We start from the raw sequence: 21,455 nt of genomic DNA on the forward strand, positions 1-21,455 counted from the left end.
GAAGCATAGCAGGACTTGGGGCGGGGGGTAACGTGTATTACAGGAACACAAAACTATAGGTTTGGTTCGCAATGCTAAGGGCCTCAGAGCCAGAGGCGTATCTAGGGAAAATAGCGCCTAGGGCAAGGACTGAAATTGTGCCCCCTGTCCAAACATCTGACACCCATCTTTCAGTTAAATTTACCATAATATCAGCTGAAAAATACAAGTCAAGCTCCTTAATCTTTTAATATTTCAAAAAATATTTAGCAGTGGATGTAGCCAGACCAAAAAATGCTGGAAAACTACAAATTTCAGTATTCTGGGGCTCATGAAATACCCAAATACTATGTGGAGGTGTACTTGGAAAACTAAACAGAAGTGCCTGTCTAATTCTCTACTATGTATTGTAGCATCAATATTACATAACTTTTAAAAATAAATGGAGAATTTGACTTTTCCCAGATACTCTGAAAATAATGAAGGCATATGCAGAGTAAACTGTGTCACTGCTTGGAATATATTCTAGTATTTCAGAAAGACAGTTAAAATGAGAGAAAGAGAGCAAGAAACTCCCAGTGGGCCTTAATACTAAGGATTTCACACTGATTCAAAGACAAACTCACCATTAATAGCCATATTATGAAGACATCACATTTAATTCACTTATCACAAGAAGCAAAGTAAGAGCAAATGAATACAATCCTAGCTCATAAACTTCAGCTCAGTAGTCACAAGCCCTGATTCTCTGTACATAGTGCCAATCTGAATATGTGTACAGTGATTTATATTCTATTTTTTTAAAAAAATTACCTGTAGCCCCTTCGAGGGGCTTCCTAAAGGCCGTGGGGGGTGGTCTGCAAAGGTTCCCCCTCCCCCTGCTGGCCTCTAGGGCCTCACAGGGACCATTTGAGCATGTGATGCTACTACGCATGCTCAAATGGCCTCTGCGAGGCCTGGCCTAGGGCGTCACAGAGGCCATCTGAGCATGCGCAGTGGCCATTTTGTTTTCGACAGCCATTTTTAAAGTTTTAATTTTTAAAAATGGCGCCCCCCTTCAAGTGGCACCCGGGGCACGTGCCCTGCCTGCCCTACCCTCGATACACCCCTGCTCAGAGCTGCAAGGAAGGGAATTATTTCACTCCATTCCTCCTTCTGCCAGATGTCTCTTCAGTTGGCCTGGCCTCTTTCTGGAGGACCAGACTCCTGTTCTGTCTGTCCTCTCATCCCCAGCTCCCATCGGGTTAAATAAAATGTAGCAATCCCCACACTTCTTCAAGCCATTTTCTACTTTGTTTCCTTTCCCCTTCTCATCCTTCAACCTCTCTGTTGCTGTCCACCATGCCCCTTCTATGCCTGTGCTTGGTGCTGGCACTCCCTTTCCCTCAGTTTGGGGCAATAAACCAACACCTCCACTTCCAGCTGCAATTGGGGCCACCACAGGGGTGCAGCTCCTGGAGGGATGATGTGCTGGCCCAGCACCCACTTTTTTGGCAGCAAGCCATGAGCAAGCCACTCAAAATAATTTCAAGTGCCATAGGCTGCTGACCCTTCCCTTAATGTAATGTGTAACACGTAAAGTGTGCTGTCAAGTCGATTTCGACTCCTGGCGCCCACAGAGCCCTGTGGTTTTCTTTTGGTAGAATACAAGAGGGGTTTTTCCATTGCCTCCTCCCGCGCAGTATGAGATGATGCATTTCAGCATCTTCCTATATCTCTGCTGCCCGATATAGTACTAGCGGGGATTTGAACTGGCAACTTTCTACTTGTTAGTCAAGCATTTCCCCACTGCGCCATTAGGTGTAGTTTGGCCTTATTATTATCCCATGGGAGGGAGGGATTAAGGCTCAGAGGCGTGTCTAAGGCCGCCCAATGAGTCTGAGATGAAAATTTCACCTGGAGCTTTCAGCTTATAACTCAGGCTATCATTGATTAGGCTATGTAATACTGTGATACGCCTCTTTCATAGAGGTAAATGGGAAAAGAGGCACCTTTTAAATGTGGTGATTCTCTTTATTTAGCAGGGGGAGAGTAACTGGCCTTATCCACTCCCAGCACAGTACTTCCAGTGACTGTTGCTGGTGTCGATCTTAAGTTTATTTTTAGATTGTGAGCCCTTTGGGGACAGGAGTCAATTTTATTTATTTATTTATTTATTTATTTATTTATTATTTCTCTATGTAAACCGCTTTGGAAACCTTTGTTGAAAAGCGGTATATAAATATTGTTGGTGTGTGTGTGTTTGTGTGTATATGTGTGTAAGCACATGTGAATGGGTGAATAAGAAAAAGAAGTGTTGTGGATATTGACTTGTTGAACTGGCTTTCACATGAGCTTTCAGATGAGTTGAGACTGCCTTGGTCGGCCTGATGGATGATCTCCAATTAGGTATTGACACAGAGAGTGTGAATTTGTTAGGTGTTAGGCAGTTAATAAATAAATATTGTATGAATATATGAGGTGATTATAGTAGGTATATACATATATGTTAAAATGTTTCTGAGTCCGGAGAATGCGTGTGCACAAGTGTGGGTGTGAAAGTGTCTCTGTGTGTGATGAGTGTGTGATATTTTCTGTATAGGGTTGACAGAAGGGCATTCTGAGACTGTTTTGTTTTCCCCATATCCTTACACTTCTTCTGAAACAGAGATATAGGGATGTGGAGGAAACAAAAGGCAGGGGCCGGGAAAGGCCCCTCAAGGGCCCATCTTTACTTTTTGTCCTAGGATCCACTCCAGCCTTGCTGCGCCTGTGAACATATACTGAAGTTACACTACATGGCTACTATATGTATATGTAAATATAGGCTGCTTTGTGTTTTCATAGTTCTAACCCATTGTTTGTATATCGTTATATCTTAGATTAGGTATACAGAACTTGTTTCCCCACCAAAAGGGATTAAAAGAAAGAAAAAACTCTCCAGTGCAGACAGTTTGTACTATATTAATCTACTCCAATTACATAGTGTGATACCCACACGTGCATTACAGAATCTCCTATATCTTGTCCATTAACAGGCTTATTGATCTAAGTGTTTCATCCTAGTCACCACATAGGAAGCATTTGGATGCAAGAGACCCTTTGTTGTTTGAGTAGTAGGACTCTGTGCTCAGTGCAATTTATTTGAGACTTCGCATAGGACTGTCTGGAAATTGCTTTTTGCACTTCTCCTCTAATCTGTATTGATTTACTCTAACTCCATGGTTCATCAATACCTTCAGCACACTTTCTCTTGTTCCTTGTGGATAATTTATGCTGAAAGAAGTATATTTTTGTTATTTCTTATTTCATGTTTTGAAATCTTCTTCATTGCATATTGTAGCACAATGACACACACAAAAAGCTAGATAAATTGTCTTTATAAATAAATAGTAAGCTTGATTGATTTCTTTCTGGCTCAATTAAAGAAAAAAATCCCTTCACATAATGGGTTCAAAACTGCTGAGTGATAAATTGATAAGGAGGCAGTTCTACCCTAATTTATCTTTCTCAGTGCGGCAGTAGCTTTCAGGATCCGGAAACTGAATCCCATGGCCTGTGAAAGGGAGACAGTGGCTGACATGCTGCACAACTTCAGGTGCCCAAGGCTGCCGATCATGGAAATGCCTGCCATCACACTTAGGGAGCTTGCCTTTTCGGATGAAGGTCTTAAGCTTGAACAGCAGGGTGAGAAGCTGTAAGAGATGTGTTGGGGGCGGGACATCCAGGCACACTCGGATGATGTATACAAGCATGTGTCTCAGGTTTTAAATGTCTGAATAGGGCTTATGTGTGCTATTTATCTTGGGGAAAAGCTTCCATTGGCATGAAGGATCCTTTTATCCAGGATAAATGGCATGTGCAGGGACCCCTATCTAGGACCATGGTGGTGGAAAGTGTTAAAGCGCTCTACCTTCCTGCCATGGTCATGATCCAGGTTGCCCTTGTGCATGCTATTTGCACAAAAATACCAACACATGCGGTGTCAGACTGCTCATTAAATGTAACTTGCAATTTGACTCTCAGTAATGTCTACTGAATTCAATTTTGGACTTGCTTCTAGGTAAGAATGCATGGGATCTTTTAAACCATGGAGTATCAGTGTTATATCTGCTCTAGGTTTTAGTATCATGTGTGAAAGTAACCCAGGCCTTTCATTTTTTTCCAAAGTACCCAGAGTGTTGATTCCAGATCTTGTACTCCAGGCATCACATATAATGTAAACTGAATATAAAATATATTTAATTGCACAGATTACCCTGCATTTTTAAGGCAAGAGAAAAAGTCATGGCTAATGTTTCAGAGTGTGAAAACTAGGTTATCATGGACTCTTCCAGACTCTGGTTCAACTGATGATCTATATGTTTAGAGTATCCGCTCCCCTGCCCCCCCTGTGGTTTCATTAAATCAGTAATTTCATCTACCACTTTCGTATGCATTTTCACATGGGAATTCAGTTCATACAGTTATGATACCAAAATGCAGCCTGATAACCCCCCTCCCCTTTTAATTTTAAGTAGAAGTGGTTTCAATGAATGAGGAACTTTTGATGTTAGTAGACCACTTTATTTATAGTACCATGTTTGCTTCCACAGCCTTGAGAAACTTGAAATATTTGGCTGTCATGCTGTTACTGCCAAGTGCCTGAGATCTGTTGCTGTGAAGTGTTCAAATCTAAAGGTACTGAATATTGGCAGAGTCCACAAGGTTACTGAGGACTGCTTGGCAAAGGTGGTGAACTCTATGAGAAAGCTAACTAGTCTCAATGTTACCGGGCTTAATATGGTAAGACCATATTGTCAATCTTTCCTATTCTCATGTCTTTATTTGTGTAGAAATGTTTGTATTGTATATGTCTGGCTGGGCAACATAAGGATGTGAAGCAACAGATGTACTCAAGGCTCATTTGTGCAAGCCAGAGGCTTTTACTGGAGTTCTGAAAACCAAATTCACACCACATTCAACATGAAGTTTGACCATGCGTGGTTTCTTCCCACTAGTAGTTGCTGAGCAGACTTAGGACCATAGCATGTGGGGAGGGGGTGTTTATTTCTTTCCCACTGTGCTTGGTCCCAGTAAAAAATGCACCCACCCCTTGAAAGCAGCTATTAGACCTGGGAGGAAGCTTCCATTGGCACTAACTGAAGCTTCTCTCTTGGTCTTAATAGGAGTTGAGGGGATACAGTTTTCATTGGGACTGCAATGCAGTGGGGAAGTGTTAAATGCTGCTGCTGATATACCACACTCAACAAAACAGTTCTCAAAGCAGTTTACATAGAAAAAGAATCATAAGATGGTTCCCAGTCCCCAAAATGCTCAGTCAGAATACAAATACAAGGTAGACATTGGTTGAATGAGGCATTGCTCTCCCCCTGCTTAATATAAAGAGAATCACCACTTTTGAATAAGTGGCAAATACCCCTAGACGGCATGTCATGGTCCCAATCCTAATCAGCCTTTGCCCTCTGCTGTTATTTAACTGTGTGTTGGCGGGGGGGGGGGACACACAAACGGCCCAACTGTACATGTTATGACTACGATGACTATGACAATGGTGAACATTTATATACTGCTTTTCAACAAAGTTCCCAAAGTGGTTTACATAGAGAAATAAATAAGATGGATCCCTGGCCCTAAAGGGCTCACAGTCTAAAAAACTTGACTAATGTGTAATATGCATATCAGGCGGTATAAAACCTATATAGATAGATAGATAGATAGATAGATAGAGTAACTAATGTTTTGACTGATGTGTAGTTTGGTCCTAAAATGCCAGCTTGAATTTTTTTCACCCAAGAGTTAAGTTTAGTCCTATAGTGTGGTGGAAATAAGTTTGAAAATGGAGGCCTGGCCCTGGGAAGAATGGAGGCCTAGCCGTGAGAAGGCAAATTAAAAGTTTGATACAAATTACATGTAAATGGGATTTAACTTTTGTCACTGGAAATGACAGCTTTTACAATGGCTAAAATAAGCTTGTGCTATCATTTCAGCAATCTAGATCCAAATAAGGAAATAATTCCCAAACAATGTTGTTTTTCCCCCAAATACAAGATATTATCCAACTGTGCTTTGACATCCACAGTGTTCAGGTATATGGGGTGCAAATTAGTTTAATGGCATTAACTAAAACGCAGACTGGCTTTGGTCTTCTGGCTAATAACATATTTCTAGTGTGAATCTCACCTAATGGTGCAGTGGGGAAATGACTTGATTAGTAAGCTAGAGGTTGCTGGTTCGAATCCTCACTGGTATGTTTCCCAGACTATGGGAAACACCTATATTGGGCAGCAGCGATATAGGATAGATGCTGGAAGGCATCATCTCATACTGCACGGGAGATGGCAATGATAACCCTCTCCTGTACCAAAGACAATCTCCTGTACCAAAGACAGCCATAGGGCTCTGTGGTCGCCAGGAGTTGATACCGACTCAACGGCACCCTTTACCTTTAGTGTGAATCTCAGAGGTCATGCACACAACCTTAATGGGGAGAGAGGGCAAGCTGTGGGGAAGGCAGGAGCTTGCCTGCCTTTCCTGACAGCCGAGCAGTGACTGTCCTCCCCTCTGCCACACCATGCGCCCACATGAGCCGTAGTGTAGCAGAGGCAGATGCTGGGAACAGGAGGACTTCTCGCTTCTCATATCCCAAGGTGCCCTGGGGCATGAGTGGTGGCTGCTCTCATTACCTGCCGCACTCACCAAGACTGTTCCTCCCCCAGGCCCCAGCTCACTGCTGGAAATGCTGGCGGGTTGGGTGGGAGCCATTTAACCCGGCGGCGATCACCCAGATGGTCACCGGCAGAGATTAAGTGAACTACTGGTTTGCTTAACCTTGGCTAAAAGCTGGGTTAAATACTCAGGCTTGGTGTGGGGGGCAGAGCTGGGATTGGGCTTGATCCTAGTGCTTCACACGTGCAGCCTAACCCAGGCTGGACTGCTCTCTCCTGGCTTAGGCTGTGTGTGTGTGAATACTCTTTCAGTGTTTTATCACTTGCACTCTCTTGGTATGTATAGTGTCTTTATCAGTATAAGCTTAAATGGCAAGCAGTGGGGGAGGCATTTTTTAAAATGACTCGGAAGAAAATTGAGCAGAGAAAACAAAACTCGAATGTCACCAGCCACCTTCCTCCTCCATGACCTCTTCCGAAAAGGAAGACACCTGCACAGAGCATAGGAGAGAGCTCCTAACTTCGCCCAGCTCTCTGCTGCTTCCACCTTCCTTGGCGCAGTATTATAATATTAGATACTTTTAAAACATACATAATTATTCTTGAGGGATATGATTTGAGTTTAATTATCAAAAGGGGGGCTGTGGGCCCAAGGCCCACCATCTTTTAAGTATCTAGTAATGCCCCATACAACTTGGCTAGTGATTGAGGAGTACAGTGAGAGCAGAGTGTTGCATCTTTTCTCATACACCTTGTTCATTAGTTGTTCTTAACGAATACTGGAAATCTGGTGGGGAGATACAGTTCTACCATAAAGCAGGGTGATGTAGGCCGCTTCAGGTGTCAGATTGTGGGCCAGTTTCCAGGGTGGCAAGGCAAGGCACATAGCACTCACCTGCTCCCTTCCACAGGATGGCCTGCCAAAGAAGGAAGGGAAAATGGCACCACACTGCTTTTCCTCCTCTGTTTCTAACAGAAAAGAAGGAAAGGGGAGATATTTGAAAGAAGGTAGGAACTGAAGTGATTTTAATAGGAATAAAAAAGAAAGGGGAGGGGGCACCTTTTCGTGCTTCAGAACAGCAAAATGTCATGGTGTCACAGACTTAAAGGAAGGGTCAGTAGTAGCTGCAGACTAGCCCTCAGATCCTTCCCACAAAATGTTTTGGAGATACCTAACACTCTCCTCTCTTGCTGCTGCATATCTGGAAACACTTGGCCTTGTAAAGTGCTGATAAAAGTGCTCGTTTACATGCAGAAGACAAGAAAGAAGTAAGGTAGGTATTAGTGATAAGTGTGGGTGAGCAAGAGAGAACAAACAGAATGTAATTGAAGGACCTGTTAGTATAAAACAAAACTGCCTTTGTGTATAGATGTGATAATCATGGGATTCCACAGAACAATGTTTTTGTTTACTTGTGTCTTGTGCAAATTCATAAGAAAATACATAATGAATTCTTTTGATTAAACCAATTCTGATTTAGAGATTATCAAAGTCCTTTTTAGTTGATCACTATATCTAGAATTTTCTTTCCCCTACAGACATTGCTGAAGTTTAGTTTGCTCTCTTATTTTTTCATGTACTGATTATTGGAATCTATTCTTTTTGAGTAAAAGCAGGAAGTTCATTTGATATTTTCTGCTTGTTCAGATCATTTTACTCCTTTGTACCATTCCTTTCACTGGCTTTCTCTTTCTTGTCATCCTCACTTGAAGCTACTTTTAAATGTTTCCATGGCCTTTTAGAAATCCCTTCCTTAAGTGATTGGTTTTTTAAAGTGTGGGATTACGCTTCAATTTCAAAAGTCTTGGTTTATGTACATGGTATATCTACTGAATCATTCATGTCTGTCTGGGAACCCTTTATAAATTATAATATCCATTATGGTCAAACTCTGCTCCCATTTTCTGGGTTTGATTTATAGTGTTTTTGATATGTTATTTACAAGAAGCTGATTAGATTTTATAACTTTCTAAGACTCTGAATTTCTTTTGCTTTGTCCTGTTCTAGATATTTTTTCTTTACTTTATTAATTAGAAAAATGAGGGTTTTTATTAAGAAAAATGATTGGTTTTATACTGTCTTTATGGTGATTTGTCTCTGTCTCCTTTGGTTTACTTCTCAATAAAAATTCTTATTTTTTTTTTTTTTAAAAAAACACTAGTTGACCCTGCACAGAGCATCTGTGCAGTTGTGCACTGAGCCTGTGGCATCCCCCCTCAGCTCTCTCACTCGCTTGCTCCCCCCGCAGTGCTCTCACTCGCTCGCTCCCCCCACTGCTCTCTCTCGCTCCCCCTGCAGCTCGCTCGCTCGCTCTCCCACCTGCAGCTCTCTCTCTCCCCCCACAGCTCTCCCCATTGGGCGGGCCATGGCCAGGCCATCCTGTCACTGCCTCCCTCCTCCTCCTCCCGGCTGGTAGGGCTTTGCTTGCCATCTGCCCACCTCCTCGCCACTGCCATTATTTCTCCCGGCCACCGCCTCCTCTTCCTGGCCAGAGGGGCTTCGCCCGCCGTCCACCCACCTCTTCTGGCCCGAGGGGCTTCGCCTGCTGTCCCTCCACCTTTGCATCCTGGCTGACGCTATTATTTCTCTCTGCTTCAATGCTGGAACTCTTGCAGACTCTAGAGCATCTGCACGTTAGTACTGGATTGCTCCCTTCACCACAGAGATCTCTCCACCCTCACCTTAGCTGCACTCCTGCTCCTCCTCCATCCCGTTGCTTCCATCCCCCTCACCCTTCTTGTTCATAATGGCATCCTCCTTCTCCTGAAGGGGCTCTTTCCTCCTTCATGACCCATCTTTTTGCAGACCCCTGCTTCCTATCCTTTTATATAGAGAGATTCCTCTCCTCTACAATCAAGAACATCTTCTGACCAGTAACAGTTGCATTACAACTGACCTTAACCATCCCAGGCTCCTCCTCCTTATCTGCATATGGAATCCCCACTGCCCAATCACCATGGTGCTTCTGCTCTCACAGGCTCCTTCTCCCTATCTGCATATGGAATCCCCACTGCCCAATCAAGTGCTTCTGCTTGCAAACTCTGTCAGCCAATCGCCTCCTTTCTACCATGTCCCCACGCATGGCCTGTCTTGGAGAATTAATAATATAGATAGATGTTTCCATGATCTTGGTCCCCTAAATTTCTACCTTCTTTTCTTTCTCTATATGCTTCTCCTTCAGAATATTTATTCTATAGATACCAGTCTTCTATGTATGCCTCCTTATTCTTTGCTTGCATAGCTTTTTCTCATGCAACTCACTGTCATTGGAATGCCTTCTTCCACCTGACATCTAAGAGACGAATAACATGCAGGGACCCCCAATCAGGATCCAGATCACAGAATGGAGGGGTGGAGTGTCTAACCTCCCACAATCTTGATGAAAACTGCCCAAGCTACTGGTTGCCCTGGGAGGGAAACTGCTACTTCAATGTCTTGGGGCAAAATGTAGCTTAGATGGTAATATTTATTGGCACCACAATGCAGGGGAAAGGGTTAACCACCCACTTGCCACAGTTCCAATCCTGATCAGGACCCCCGAGGCTACTTTTTAAAATGAAAACCAGAAGATGGAAGAGCAAACAAAAGAAGACAATCCTTGGTTGAATTAGACAACTGGTACCTATAGAACAAACGCCCTAGGATTTTGCTACTAGAATGATGAAATGACATGTATTTATGACAATATATGGGGCTTTGTATATTTTAGTAGAATTTATTAGTTTGCACGATTTGATTTTGTTAGCCTAGAATTGTATAATTACATATGGGACTGGGTAGGAGGAGTGTCCAGCCAGGCTCCCAGTCCTGTGTGCACTCCCTCCAAATGGCCATGTGTTAGCAAAATTTGAGGTAGGAGTGATCATGTGCTGGCTGCGAACTGAGTAGGACTAGGTGGGAAATGCTTTCCCTCCACCTTCGATCCAGTGCTGTGTTCTCAGCTTGCAGCTAGCACACATTCACTTTCCCCTCCCCCTGCTCAGTTTTTGCAACATGCACAACATTCTTGGAAGCATGCACTTGGCTGGGAGCTTGCCTAGATGCTCCCCCTGCCCAGCCATCGGTCTGAGAACTAGCCCAGTAGCTTAAGAGCAACATCAAGTATACTCTTTGGCTCCTCTTTTTAGAATATGAATGCCTTCCAAGCATATGTTGGACATTAGCACACTCATGATTTGTTTTTTTGTATTAGGGCTAGTTCCTTACTTGGCAGGTTGATAACATGGCATTTCTTTGGCCATTCATAAATAGCTCTGTCATTTCTTTTGAAAGACAGCCACCCAAATCTTTGTATTTCCCTTGTTCTTTTCTACTGAGCTACAGGTGAGGGATTGTGTTGTTCACTTAATTGTGAAGAAATGTCCTGACCTGGAATGTCTGGTCCTCAATTCCTGCTCTCAAGTAACTGATATCAGTTTAATGGAAATTAGCACTTACCTACCAACCATCAGGTATGTTTGAAGACATATGCCAGACAAGACTTCTAAAAGCAAGGTGTTTTTGGTGTTTTTGGTTTTTGTTTTGGCTAGGTAATGGGGAAAAATTGGTTGAGAACACATTTCTTTGTTTTTTAAAAAACTGTAAATCAAGGTAGCTGTCTCAGAGGAATGTTTTATAATATGTGTTTGAACTCAAGGATGAGCTTTACCTGTACTTAACCCAGGAAAACCATGCCAATGCTTACATGTTTAGTGGCAGTGATTTCATAATGAAGTTGGCATATTTAAGTGGAGTATTTGAGAAGCTGAACTCACTGCAAGTTAGAGACAATATGCCTTAAGCAATGTGCTTACACAGCATTACTTCCATTGAAGACAATTATTTATTAATTATTATTTATGTATTATTTATGTATTATTATTATTTCTATTATATACTTGTTACACAATTATTATGATACAATTATTTGTGTATTTTTTGTGACTGACATACTGTTTTATTGTTTTAATTATTATTTTTATTATTGGCTGGGAGAGGGAGGGGAGTTCCATCATCCCTCATCCTCTTCTACTTTCTTACTGGGCACCCAAGCTCAATATCCAACTTCTCTAGCTCCTCTGCTGTGCACAAAGCTGAGGGCAGTCACAGCAATGACACTTCAATGGCTGATGGGCTGGAAGAAAGGTCCAGGGCATCTCTTTAGGGGGAACTCTCTTTTGGTCTATTTCTTTAGGGGGAACTCTATTGTGGTCCATTGGCCAATGAAGTGCCATTGCTGTGCCTGCCCTCAGCTTTGTGTGCAGTGGAAATGGGTGGTTGTCAGCACCTATCTCCCTGCCATCACCCTTGACCATCACTGTGCTTCAGAGAGATTGGGTAAGGCTCCTGCCTCCCAATAGCTCCCTCCTGGCTTCCACACCCCGCCACCCACTTTAAGTTGCTTCCAACTCCCTGAGGGGTGTCACAACCCACACTTTGAGAACCTCTAGGTTAATCAGAGCATTTGGAAAAACTCCAAGAAACTGTGTGGTCTATCTAGAATGACTTTGTCAGGGCCATTGGTCTTATGATTCATCCTCCAAAATTGATCTGAGTGTTAAGACCCGGAGCTACCAGAACAGCATGTCTTTCTCTAGTACCATTAAATGACTTGCATCGTCCACAATTTACAAAACCTTTTAAAAAATAATTTAGGATGATGTTCTATTGTGGCACATAGGTATCTGTCTCTCTGTTTCTCTGTCTCTCTGTCAATAAAAATTTTGCTATGCTTTTTTGTTACTTCATTTAAGATTTCTTTACTTCATGAGCTGAGATTTGTGGGGGGGATTTTAAAATCTTGTCTCTGGGCCCACTCCAACCTTACTACGACCCCGAGCCACTTGTTTTTAATGTCAAAAATTGCTATGGGATTGCAACATAGATATTTATCTCCCCTCCTTCCTCTCTCTCTCTCTCACTCACTCACACACCACAATTTGAAACTGCTTTCCCTGATTTGCACAGTCAGCTGATCTTTATTCCCACAGATATCTTGATGTCAGCAGCTGTAAAGAGGTTACCGACGTTGGAATTCAAGCTTTGGTAGGGAGCTGCTCAAAGCTTGTTTACCTTGATTTGAGTTTGACAACAACAAGCAGAAGAGGGTAGGATATTGTAAGAAAGTTTTGTATGCAATGCTTTTGAGGAAATATGCAAACACCACAAAATCTGGCCAAGCTATATTTCATATTAACGATGTTGTCTTTGAAAACAGTAGTATGGTTATGCTCGCTGTCAAGTATAGAATATGGCAATTTAGTTTTCACAGTATTAATGGATGTTTGCACTACAGTATGTAAAAACAGTGCTTAGAACTGGGCTACCTGAGCTGCTACTCAGAAAGATTCAGGATGCAACCCATAGGAAAGCTCTCTATAGAAAGATATGGCACCTGCCCAAGAGCAGCAGCTCCCATTCATTTTAGTGGGATGTTTTCAGGATGGACTTTCTCATGATCGCATCTTAAGTACCCTTAGTTTTGTTGACAATCTGCTCCTCTAATTTATTACACATGCAGAGCTGGAGATTATTCTTTCCTAATGCAATGGTAAACCCCTCCTGTATTCTACCAAAGAAAACCACAGGGCTCTGTGGGCTCCAGGAGTCGAAATCGACTTGATGACACACTTTACCTTTAATAAGACATGTGAAAACGTTTTCAAGTGTTGCCTTCTCTTCCTAATCATGTGAAGAGATGGTAATCTGACATGTTTGTTAATATATAGCTCTAGAGAATAGGGAGTGGCCAAAAATTGCAGTTGGGAAACTTTGTGTTAAAACAAATGAACGAACACACACACACACACACACAACACAGTGTACTGTATATGATGTTAATCTTATCTTTTTAAATCAAATGTAAAACCTTCCATTGTGTAATTTGTAGTAATTTTATTGTTCCCACTTTTAAAAATTGAAATATATATTGAAACCTGAAACATAAGCAGTTTAGAAACAACTACGTGAGCCTTTTCAAAATATCCTGTTTCCCACTCAAACAAGGCCAGTCTGCATTGATGGGTGGGAAAACTGCTACCACTTTCCTTTCTCAGAGAGCAAGAAGGCTTAGCTGTTTGGGAGAAGGGCAAATCGGTAGCAACACATAAGAACTGCAAAGAGGGAAGAAATCAGTATTATTCTCAGATTAATGCGGGAAAGATAAGGCTGTAGAAAGTCAGAGAATGCTCGTAATGAAAGTATAGTTTTGAAGGAGGACTGGCTAATGGCTCAGTAAACACAGAGAAGGAGGCTGATCCAGATACATCTGTGATGTATTTGAAGAACATCACCTCAGATGTGGTATAATCTGGACAGAAAAAAGTACCTGGCCATGACTGAATAAGGCTGTTTTGTCCAGTTAATCTAACAAAAATGATAACCAGTATAACTGTATGGGTCCTTGTAAATGCCATATTTCTGGTTATGCCGATGGGTAAATAAACTGCAAATGCTTGGGGTCTAAGAAGGCAAGCCTTGGTTTTGTCAGTTGATTTGGAGCAAAATCTGGAGTAGCAAAGCTTTCTTTAAGGCTGTTTCCCCCTGTGTAATGGACACAGTCTTTCATACAGTTATACTGTAGCCCATCAATGATGTTTTTAATTAATGAGTTATCTACATTGAAAAAGATGGCGGCTTTTTCAGCAAGAGCCAGCCAAAGTGCGTCAGCAGCTACAAAGCTCCGGTTGCCAGTCGATGTAATGAGTGAGCTCTCTTTTCATCACTGCTGGATCTTTTCTGAAGCTAAGGGTCTGCTAATTAAGATACGGAATAGACAAAATAACCTAAGAGCTTTTTCCAGTACATTTTCAGTTCCCCATCCTGAATTGTAGAGCATTAAGATTGTGTTTCCTAGGTAGCTATGGTAACATCTCCATAATTGTGGGCTTTTATGTTCCCTTAATACAATCCAGTGCTGCTAGACTATCTTGGCAGCATCTGACTGGTCTGATCCACTTACCTTGACTCCATTATTTTAAGTGACATTTTCAACTGATTCTCATTTGGGCATTTTCTCTTATGAACTAAATGAATTTAGATGCTACTGTTCTGGAACATGTACTCATTGCAGCATATCAATTGTCATGGACTTTCTTGCTTCTTGTTGCCCTCTCTCTGGCTACAGGGAGATCTGTATCACACTGCAATGAGCTTGGGCCTATCCCAAAAGAAACAATAGTATGCATGGTATGGAATTAATAGGGTTTCACATTTGCTACCAATACTTACTCCAGGTTATCCTGGAGAGAATCTGTGTGGTCAGTAAGAGTCGACACCAACTTGACAGCACTCAATCAAATCAATCAAACCAATAGGTTCCATAATACTTCACATCTGTATATCTAACCTCAAAACACAATGAAGCTCTTCTCATGATCCGTGAGAAGAGCTTCTGTTGGGTTTGCGGGGAGAGCAGGCTTGGCCCTGGGCAGCAGGATCGGCTGCCCACATGACTGCCAGCTCCGTCATGGAGCTGGTGGGGGCTGCGGGGATCAGGGGCCGTGTGGCCTCCAGAAGTCCCAGGATGCCCCAAGCAAGTGTGCAGGGCATCCTGGAGAGACCCCCGAGCCTGGGAGGCTAACTGCAGCCTCCCAGTCGGGGTTCTACTCATGTGTCACCGCGCGCCGCAGTGACACATGAGCAAAAAAATGAGGTTAACAGAGGACTCGTTCCATTAACCTTATTTAAGGGGAGGGGGAATTAGGCTGGCTAGCTGCCTTGGGAGCACCGGGCTTGCCTGCAAGCCTGGTGGTTCCCACAATCCCTGGAAAGCGGGCTAAGCTCCCTTAGCCCGCTTTCCAGTGATCGTGGGAATAGCCTCAATGAGGCTCTACACACGATCTGTGTGTAGAGCCTGTAGGGCTGCTGTGAGGAGAATGGGCTTAGCCTGCTCTCCCCGCAGGTGATCAAACCTTGAACCCTGGGCAGCCAGATCGGCCACCCACACAATGACACAGAGCCTGTCACAGAGCCGGTAGGGGCTGTGGGGATCAGGGGCTGCTTGGCCCCTGGAAGTCCCAGAATGCCCTGTGCGAGTGCCCCTGGGGCCAGGAGGCAGGGATCTACTCATGTGCCACCATGCACCATGGCGGCACACAAGCAAAAAAAGGTTAATGGAGTGCTCACTCCGTTAACCTTGTTTAAGGGGAGGGGGAATTAGGTGGGCTAGCCACCTTGGAAACACCGGGCTCGCTTGCCAGCCCGGTGGCTTCAACAATCACTAGGAAGCAGGCTAGGCTCCCTTAGCCTGCTTTCTAGTGGTCATGGGAGTAGCTTCAATGGCTGCCTAAATTTACTAGAGGAAGTCCTGTTGAAATATGTTGGTTCTTTAGACTACTTCCTGAGTAATACTATTGAGAAATTTTGTCAGAATGTCAGCCGCTATCTGTAACTTGTACTTTACAAACTTCTTCAGAAATAAATACAATAAAAGGTTCAGGTTCAAGTTCTGGTATCTCCCAGTGGGGTTGGGAAAGATTCCTGTCTAACTCATTGGAGAGATACTGCCTGTCACCACAAACAATACAATACTGAACTAGATGAACCAGTGATTTGACTTTAGTAGAAGGAAGCTTCCCATATATGATTGCCCTAATTCCAATATATTAGAGTCCAACTGCACATTGCAGGAAGCATGTGCTTAGTGCTTATGTGCTCTTTTCCTGTGCTCTGGAAATGCTTGATTAACAAGCAGAAAGTTGCCGGTTCAAATCCCTAATGGTACTATATCGGGCAGTAGCGGTATAGGAAGATGCTGAAAGGCATCAGCTCATACTGCATGGGAGGAGGCAATGGTAAACCCCTCCTACCAAAGAAAACCACAGGGTTCGGTGGGCACCAGGAGGAGTCGAAATCGACTTGACAACACACTTTACCTTTTTAAATAGAAGCTGTATTGGATCCCCATGGATGAGGACTGAAGCAGTGGGAGGGCTTAATCCTTCTTGCATGGTCTTAGTCTTGTTCATGCCTCCCTGTGGCTATTTCTCAATGAAAAAACTCCTCACTGGTGTAAGGAGCTCTCCTTCTAATTACAACCAGAACTATCACAGTGTGGACCATTGCTTTCCAAAAGCTGATTTCTTTCTGTCCATGGAAATACATGTATACACAGATAGATTACACATACAACTTGATGTGTGACATTTGTTTGTCATATGATTTAATAAGTTAGCAAGTAATTTGAAATTTCTACCCTAGATTACTTACTAGAAAAGATGCTTTTCTTTTCTTACAGTAAAATGCATGTAATACAGACATTATAAATAGTTGTCCCATTTTGCCTACAGCTAGCATGAAAGGCGTCATGAAGCTGAAAAGCTGGTTCACTGTGTGTGCCCTAGTAATAATAACTAACCACTTCATTGTGGCTTAGCCTCATTGTTTTTGTTGGTCATGCATAATTGCCAGGCTCAGAAGCTGGATGTGCAAAAACAACTAAAAGGGCAAGTCAGCTAAAACTGTCTCAGGAGTTTATATTCTCTGGTCTTATTTATGTCACTCGGTTGCCTTCCTGGTTTTCTTTCCTTTTAAAACAACCCAAACCTTTGTGAAAGTTTTAATTACAACTGTCCACCCCGTTAAATCAAACTGGACAAAAAGTAGAGTTGGACAACCACTTACTTTAGACTTCTTCAGACTTTCCAAAAACACACACTAACAAGCCTCAGGCTGTTGTGCTGTCTACACTTATGGTGTTTATCTGAAGAGGTTAGCACCAGGAGCATGGTGGAGCTTGTTTCTCTGATCTGAAGGCAGGGGCATCCCAGTCTTCTGATCACCAAAACAGGCACCAGCACACTCATGGCATTTGTCTCTTCAGAGCAGCTCCATAAATAGAGGTATGGGGCTTCTCAGTGTGTCAGTGCTGGGTGGGACTGTTGGCTACTAATTACTGGCTCTCAAGTGTCCACCACACAAGCCCTCTTCAGACATTCTGAAAAAAGGGATGCTGTACATAAACGGTTTGCTGGTCAATGACCGAATAAACTTCTCTCTCTCTAAACATGCTTGGAGGTCCCACCCCAGCACTGACACGCTAAGAAGCTCCATACCTCTATTTATGGAGCTGCTCGGCTTGGATGTAGCCTCCAGCTGAACAGTGTGTGCTGCATTACTTCACATCTCACTTCCCACCCACTGGGAAATCTAGGAAGTGAGACGTGAAGTAATGAAACATACACTGTTCAGCTGGAGGCTACAAGCAACCAGCTCTCTGCTGGTTACACAGCTAGGGTTGCCACCTTTAAAAACAGACTCTGCTGCTGTGCCTTTAACAGCAGTCTGATACACAGAAATGAAGTGGTCCTTTTCTTGGCATGGAGATAAAGTGATGGTGGGGGTGGGGGTGGAAATCATCTGCTTTATTTGTATGTGTATTGTTAAAGACAGGAGAGCAGAAGAGAAGGAGGCAACCCTACTTCCATTGTTTCCGCCCTGTTCTCATTACTTGGCATCCCTACATTCAACCTAGCAATCATTATTTGATTCCTGTTGCAGCTATTTTGAGTGTGTGTGCCTGGCTTAAGCAAAAGGCAGACTCCTTTAGTCCCATTGGTTGAAAAATTTCCATGATAGCAGAGTTACCTTACAGGCTAAGTGGGAAAGTTGTACAGAAGGTGATAGACGTGGCAACAAACTAAATACTACTGGAGCATGAAACAGCTAAAAGAAATACTATGAAGATATTGTCCATGCTACAGCAATGTCATTTGTTTTGAATTAAGGAGCACAAGCTCATCCTATCATACAATGCATGAATCCAAAACATGGCCAACTCCTATTATAGACAGAGTAGGGATGTGCTTGAACCGGTTCAGAAGTCTGGAGTTTGGGCCAGTTCGGTGGTGGTGGGTTATCTTTGAAGAGCAAGGAGGGTACTCATCCCCCCCACCGCCACATTTCCCCTGCCAGTGCTGTCTGCAAAACTGCTGGTGTAGGGTGGCAGCATACTTCCTTGCCACCCCGGTCAGCGTCGGACCAGAAGTGGAGGTGCATGTGTAAGGAGGTACACTGCCTCCCTGCACTGGCAGTTTTGCAGAAAGCGCCGGTGAGGGAAATGAGGCACCCTCACTATTCTTTAAAAGGTAACCCCCCCACTGCCAAACCGGCCAAGCCTGCAGGGCTTGTGTGGGGAGAGTGGGCTTGATCCACTCTCCCCACACATGAGCATTCTGCCCCACCCCCCGGGTGGCCAGAATGGTCGCCCACACAGTTACCGGCTCTGTCACAGATCTGGTAGGGACAGCAGGGATCAGGGGCTACCTGGCCCCCAGAAGTTCCAGCATGCTCCATGTGAGTGTGCGGGGCATTCTGGGGGGGACCCCAACATCAGGAGGCTTGCCAGAGCCTCTGATTGGGCGTCTAGTCACAAGTTACCACGGTGCGGAGCCGCAGTGTGGCATTTCATGATCGAAAAACTCATTTTAGAGGGGGGCTACTTTTGCAGGCTAGCTGCTGTTGAACCACCTGGCTTGCCCACAAGCCCAGTGGTTCTCACAAGTGGGGGAAACTGGGCTGGGCTCCCTTTGCCCAGTTTTCCCCCATTGTGAGACTACCCTCAGTTTTTGATTGTGTGAATGACCTCTCAGCATGCTGATCTTTAAAATCTGTCATATGAGTTTCACCTGGGTCTTGATTCAATACTATGCCAAAAGATTGCCTGTGATAGTTCAAATGTACTATGTACTCAAATGGAAAGGAAAAAACAAACTTTTTTAAAAAAAGTTCTGTTGGCAAAAGTAGGATTTAACTTGTATCTTCTTCTTGGGCTTCAGGGTTTGTTTGCTGGCAAGTTTCTGCTTCAGAACCCTGGAATGTGTGAAGCTTAGTTTCTGCAAATATATCACTCTGGATGCTATTCTAAAACTATGTAAAAACTGCAAAAGGTGAGTATGGCAAGCAAGGATACAAAATTGGTAATACTAATATCTATATAAAATTTGTTTCATTGATGTAACAGTACAAAGATCATACAATGAACCCCAGTTGTACTAATCTTTGAGGAAAGGCTAAAGTATTTGAGCCTTTTGAATATAGGGGAGGGGAAAAAAGATTAAATCTAATACTAGAATTCATATAATGAAAATTATTGGCAGGAGATTCAGGACAGGCATACAGAAGTACTTTGACATACAGCATATAATTAATGTGTGGGATTAATTGTCTCAAAAGGGGTGATGGGAGCTTTAACAGGGGGTGCATGGTGGATAGGTGTATCAGCAGCTAATAGCTGTGCTGCCCCAACACCACAGGTTTGGTATGCATGCAAGTAGCAAGCCAGGTTAATATTGTTAGACTTTATGTTGGTATATGTAACTCTAGGATTTAGTCTATGTTGTTAGGTGAACCAGAAACATGATCATATAAGCAGAGAAAGCTAGTGTAGCCTATTTAGAATCAATGTATTGGGAATAGCTTAGTAGGGCAGTCTGACAGCTGATAAAGCACTGGCTCCTCCTTTGCTTGGGCTTTTCACCTTTTCCCTGTCAGACCTACCAGTAGCAGAAAAGGTACCTCTCTGGGAAGGAGGATTTCAGACCTCACCTGAACCTGACTGAAGACAATGTTCTTTTTACCTAATGAGTTTAATGTCCAAGTATCACCAATCTGAATGAACAAATTCTGAGGAAACAGCATCTATATGTAAATTATTCTATGCATTTTAGGCAATAAAAATCATTTAACCTTCTTGGTTTGAGTAAACTGCATTAAATCATCTGATGTTCAGAACAGTAAAAAGACCACTGTCTTCAGCCGGGTTTGGGTGAGGATTGAAGACCTCTTTTCCTTCTTCCTGGAGAGGGCCTGTAGCGAATAGCAGATTTAAGCCCAGCCTTTGTCTCAGAGCAAGCCCATGTGACTGAAAGAAAAATGCTGCATCATTCCCTCCATGTTTGCTCAACAAAGGCTGTTCCTTTAAAACTTAAATTGTTCTTTTGGCAGTCCAATCGCTGCCACAACACCCACTTTTTAACAGAGTTTATTCCCTCCCCCTGGTGTGGATGAAATTCCAGGGCAACTCTCCTTTACCAATGGAAAAATACAGAAAACCTTCCATGTGCAGCCTATGCATGAAAAGAAAACTTGGTAGTGTGAGTCACTGAGCAATCAACATTGAGGAAAGTTTGCACCAGAGTAAAAACCCTTTTTTCTGAATTAAAAATCCACTCAGAGGCAGGTAAAAATACAAAGAACGAAAAGAGAAAAACTTTATTCAAAATACAACAGACTGCTTCAATCTGAGGCACTCTCAGCTTTGAGTTACAGGTAAAAAGAAATGCTCAGTACTTTACAAGATTACTTCTGAAGATCACTCCAGCTGGTGTTTGGAGTGGCACACTTTTAAATCGTGGTTACCCAGTTGCAAGGCTAATTCAAAAAGCACTCCCAGGTGCAAGAAACTTTTAAAAGCACCTACAGTAGAAGTCTACAGACACTTCTACAGAGCCCTGGTTGGGTAAAAGGGCTCAGGCTCAGTTATTCTTTGTTACGTTACAGATAAAAACACAATAAACCAATTGTAAGGATTTGCAAAAGCACAAAATCAAAAGAAATCTAACGCAGGCTACCTAACACACGGTTCCCTGGCTAATCCTTTCCCCAAGACCAAAGCCCTGGCTTCCTTCCTGAATTCACCCAATTCATGGTAGAGACTTCAGGCCCCCGTAGAACTCCTGGTTGCCGCCATTGCCAGGCCAGACAACCTGTTGTTCACCCTGCCTGGCACCAACTGAGAACAAAGACCCCCTTCACTTTCTGTTGCCAGGTCCTCCAGGGGCCACCCACTGTGTGCTGAGTGGCTGATTCCTAGAGGTCACTGCCTGACAGACAAGACAGGGTTCACTTCC

At 43.2% G+C, this 21,455-nt stretch overlaps 1 protein-coding gene across 4 annotated transcripts in view; it reads left to right on the forward strand.

Annotated features, from left to right (window-relative positions):
• The window catches only part of LOC128347663 (uncharacterized), a 95,351-nt gene that overhangs the window by 64,666 nt on the left and 9,230 nt on the right, over positions 1-21,455 (forward strand). For 2 of the 4 annotated variants that reach the window (XM_053302595.1, XM_053302596.1), the window contains 4 exons: positions 4,554-4,743; positions 10,951-11,078; positions 12,597-12,713; positions 19,383-19,493. In XM_053302595.1, coding sequence (XP_053158570.1) covers positions 4,554-4,743; positions 10,951-11,078; positions 12,597-12,713; positions 19,383-19,493 — 546 coding nt within the window. The remainder of the gene's footprint in view (positions 1-4,553; positions 4,744-10,950; positions 11,079-12,596; positions 12,714-19,382; positions 19,494-21,455) is intronic. The other 2 variants (XR_008317648.1, XR_008317649.1) reach the window with 2 other exon arrangements.

This window comes from Hemicordylus capensis, chromosome 2, assembly GCF_027244095.1.
Source record: "Hemicordylus capensis ecotype Gifberg chromosome 2, rHemCap1.1.pri, whole genome shotgun sequence".
NCBI lineage: Eukaryota > Metazoa > Chordata > Lepidosauria > Squamata > Cordylidae > Hemicordylus > Hemicordylus capensis.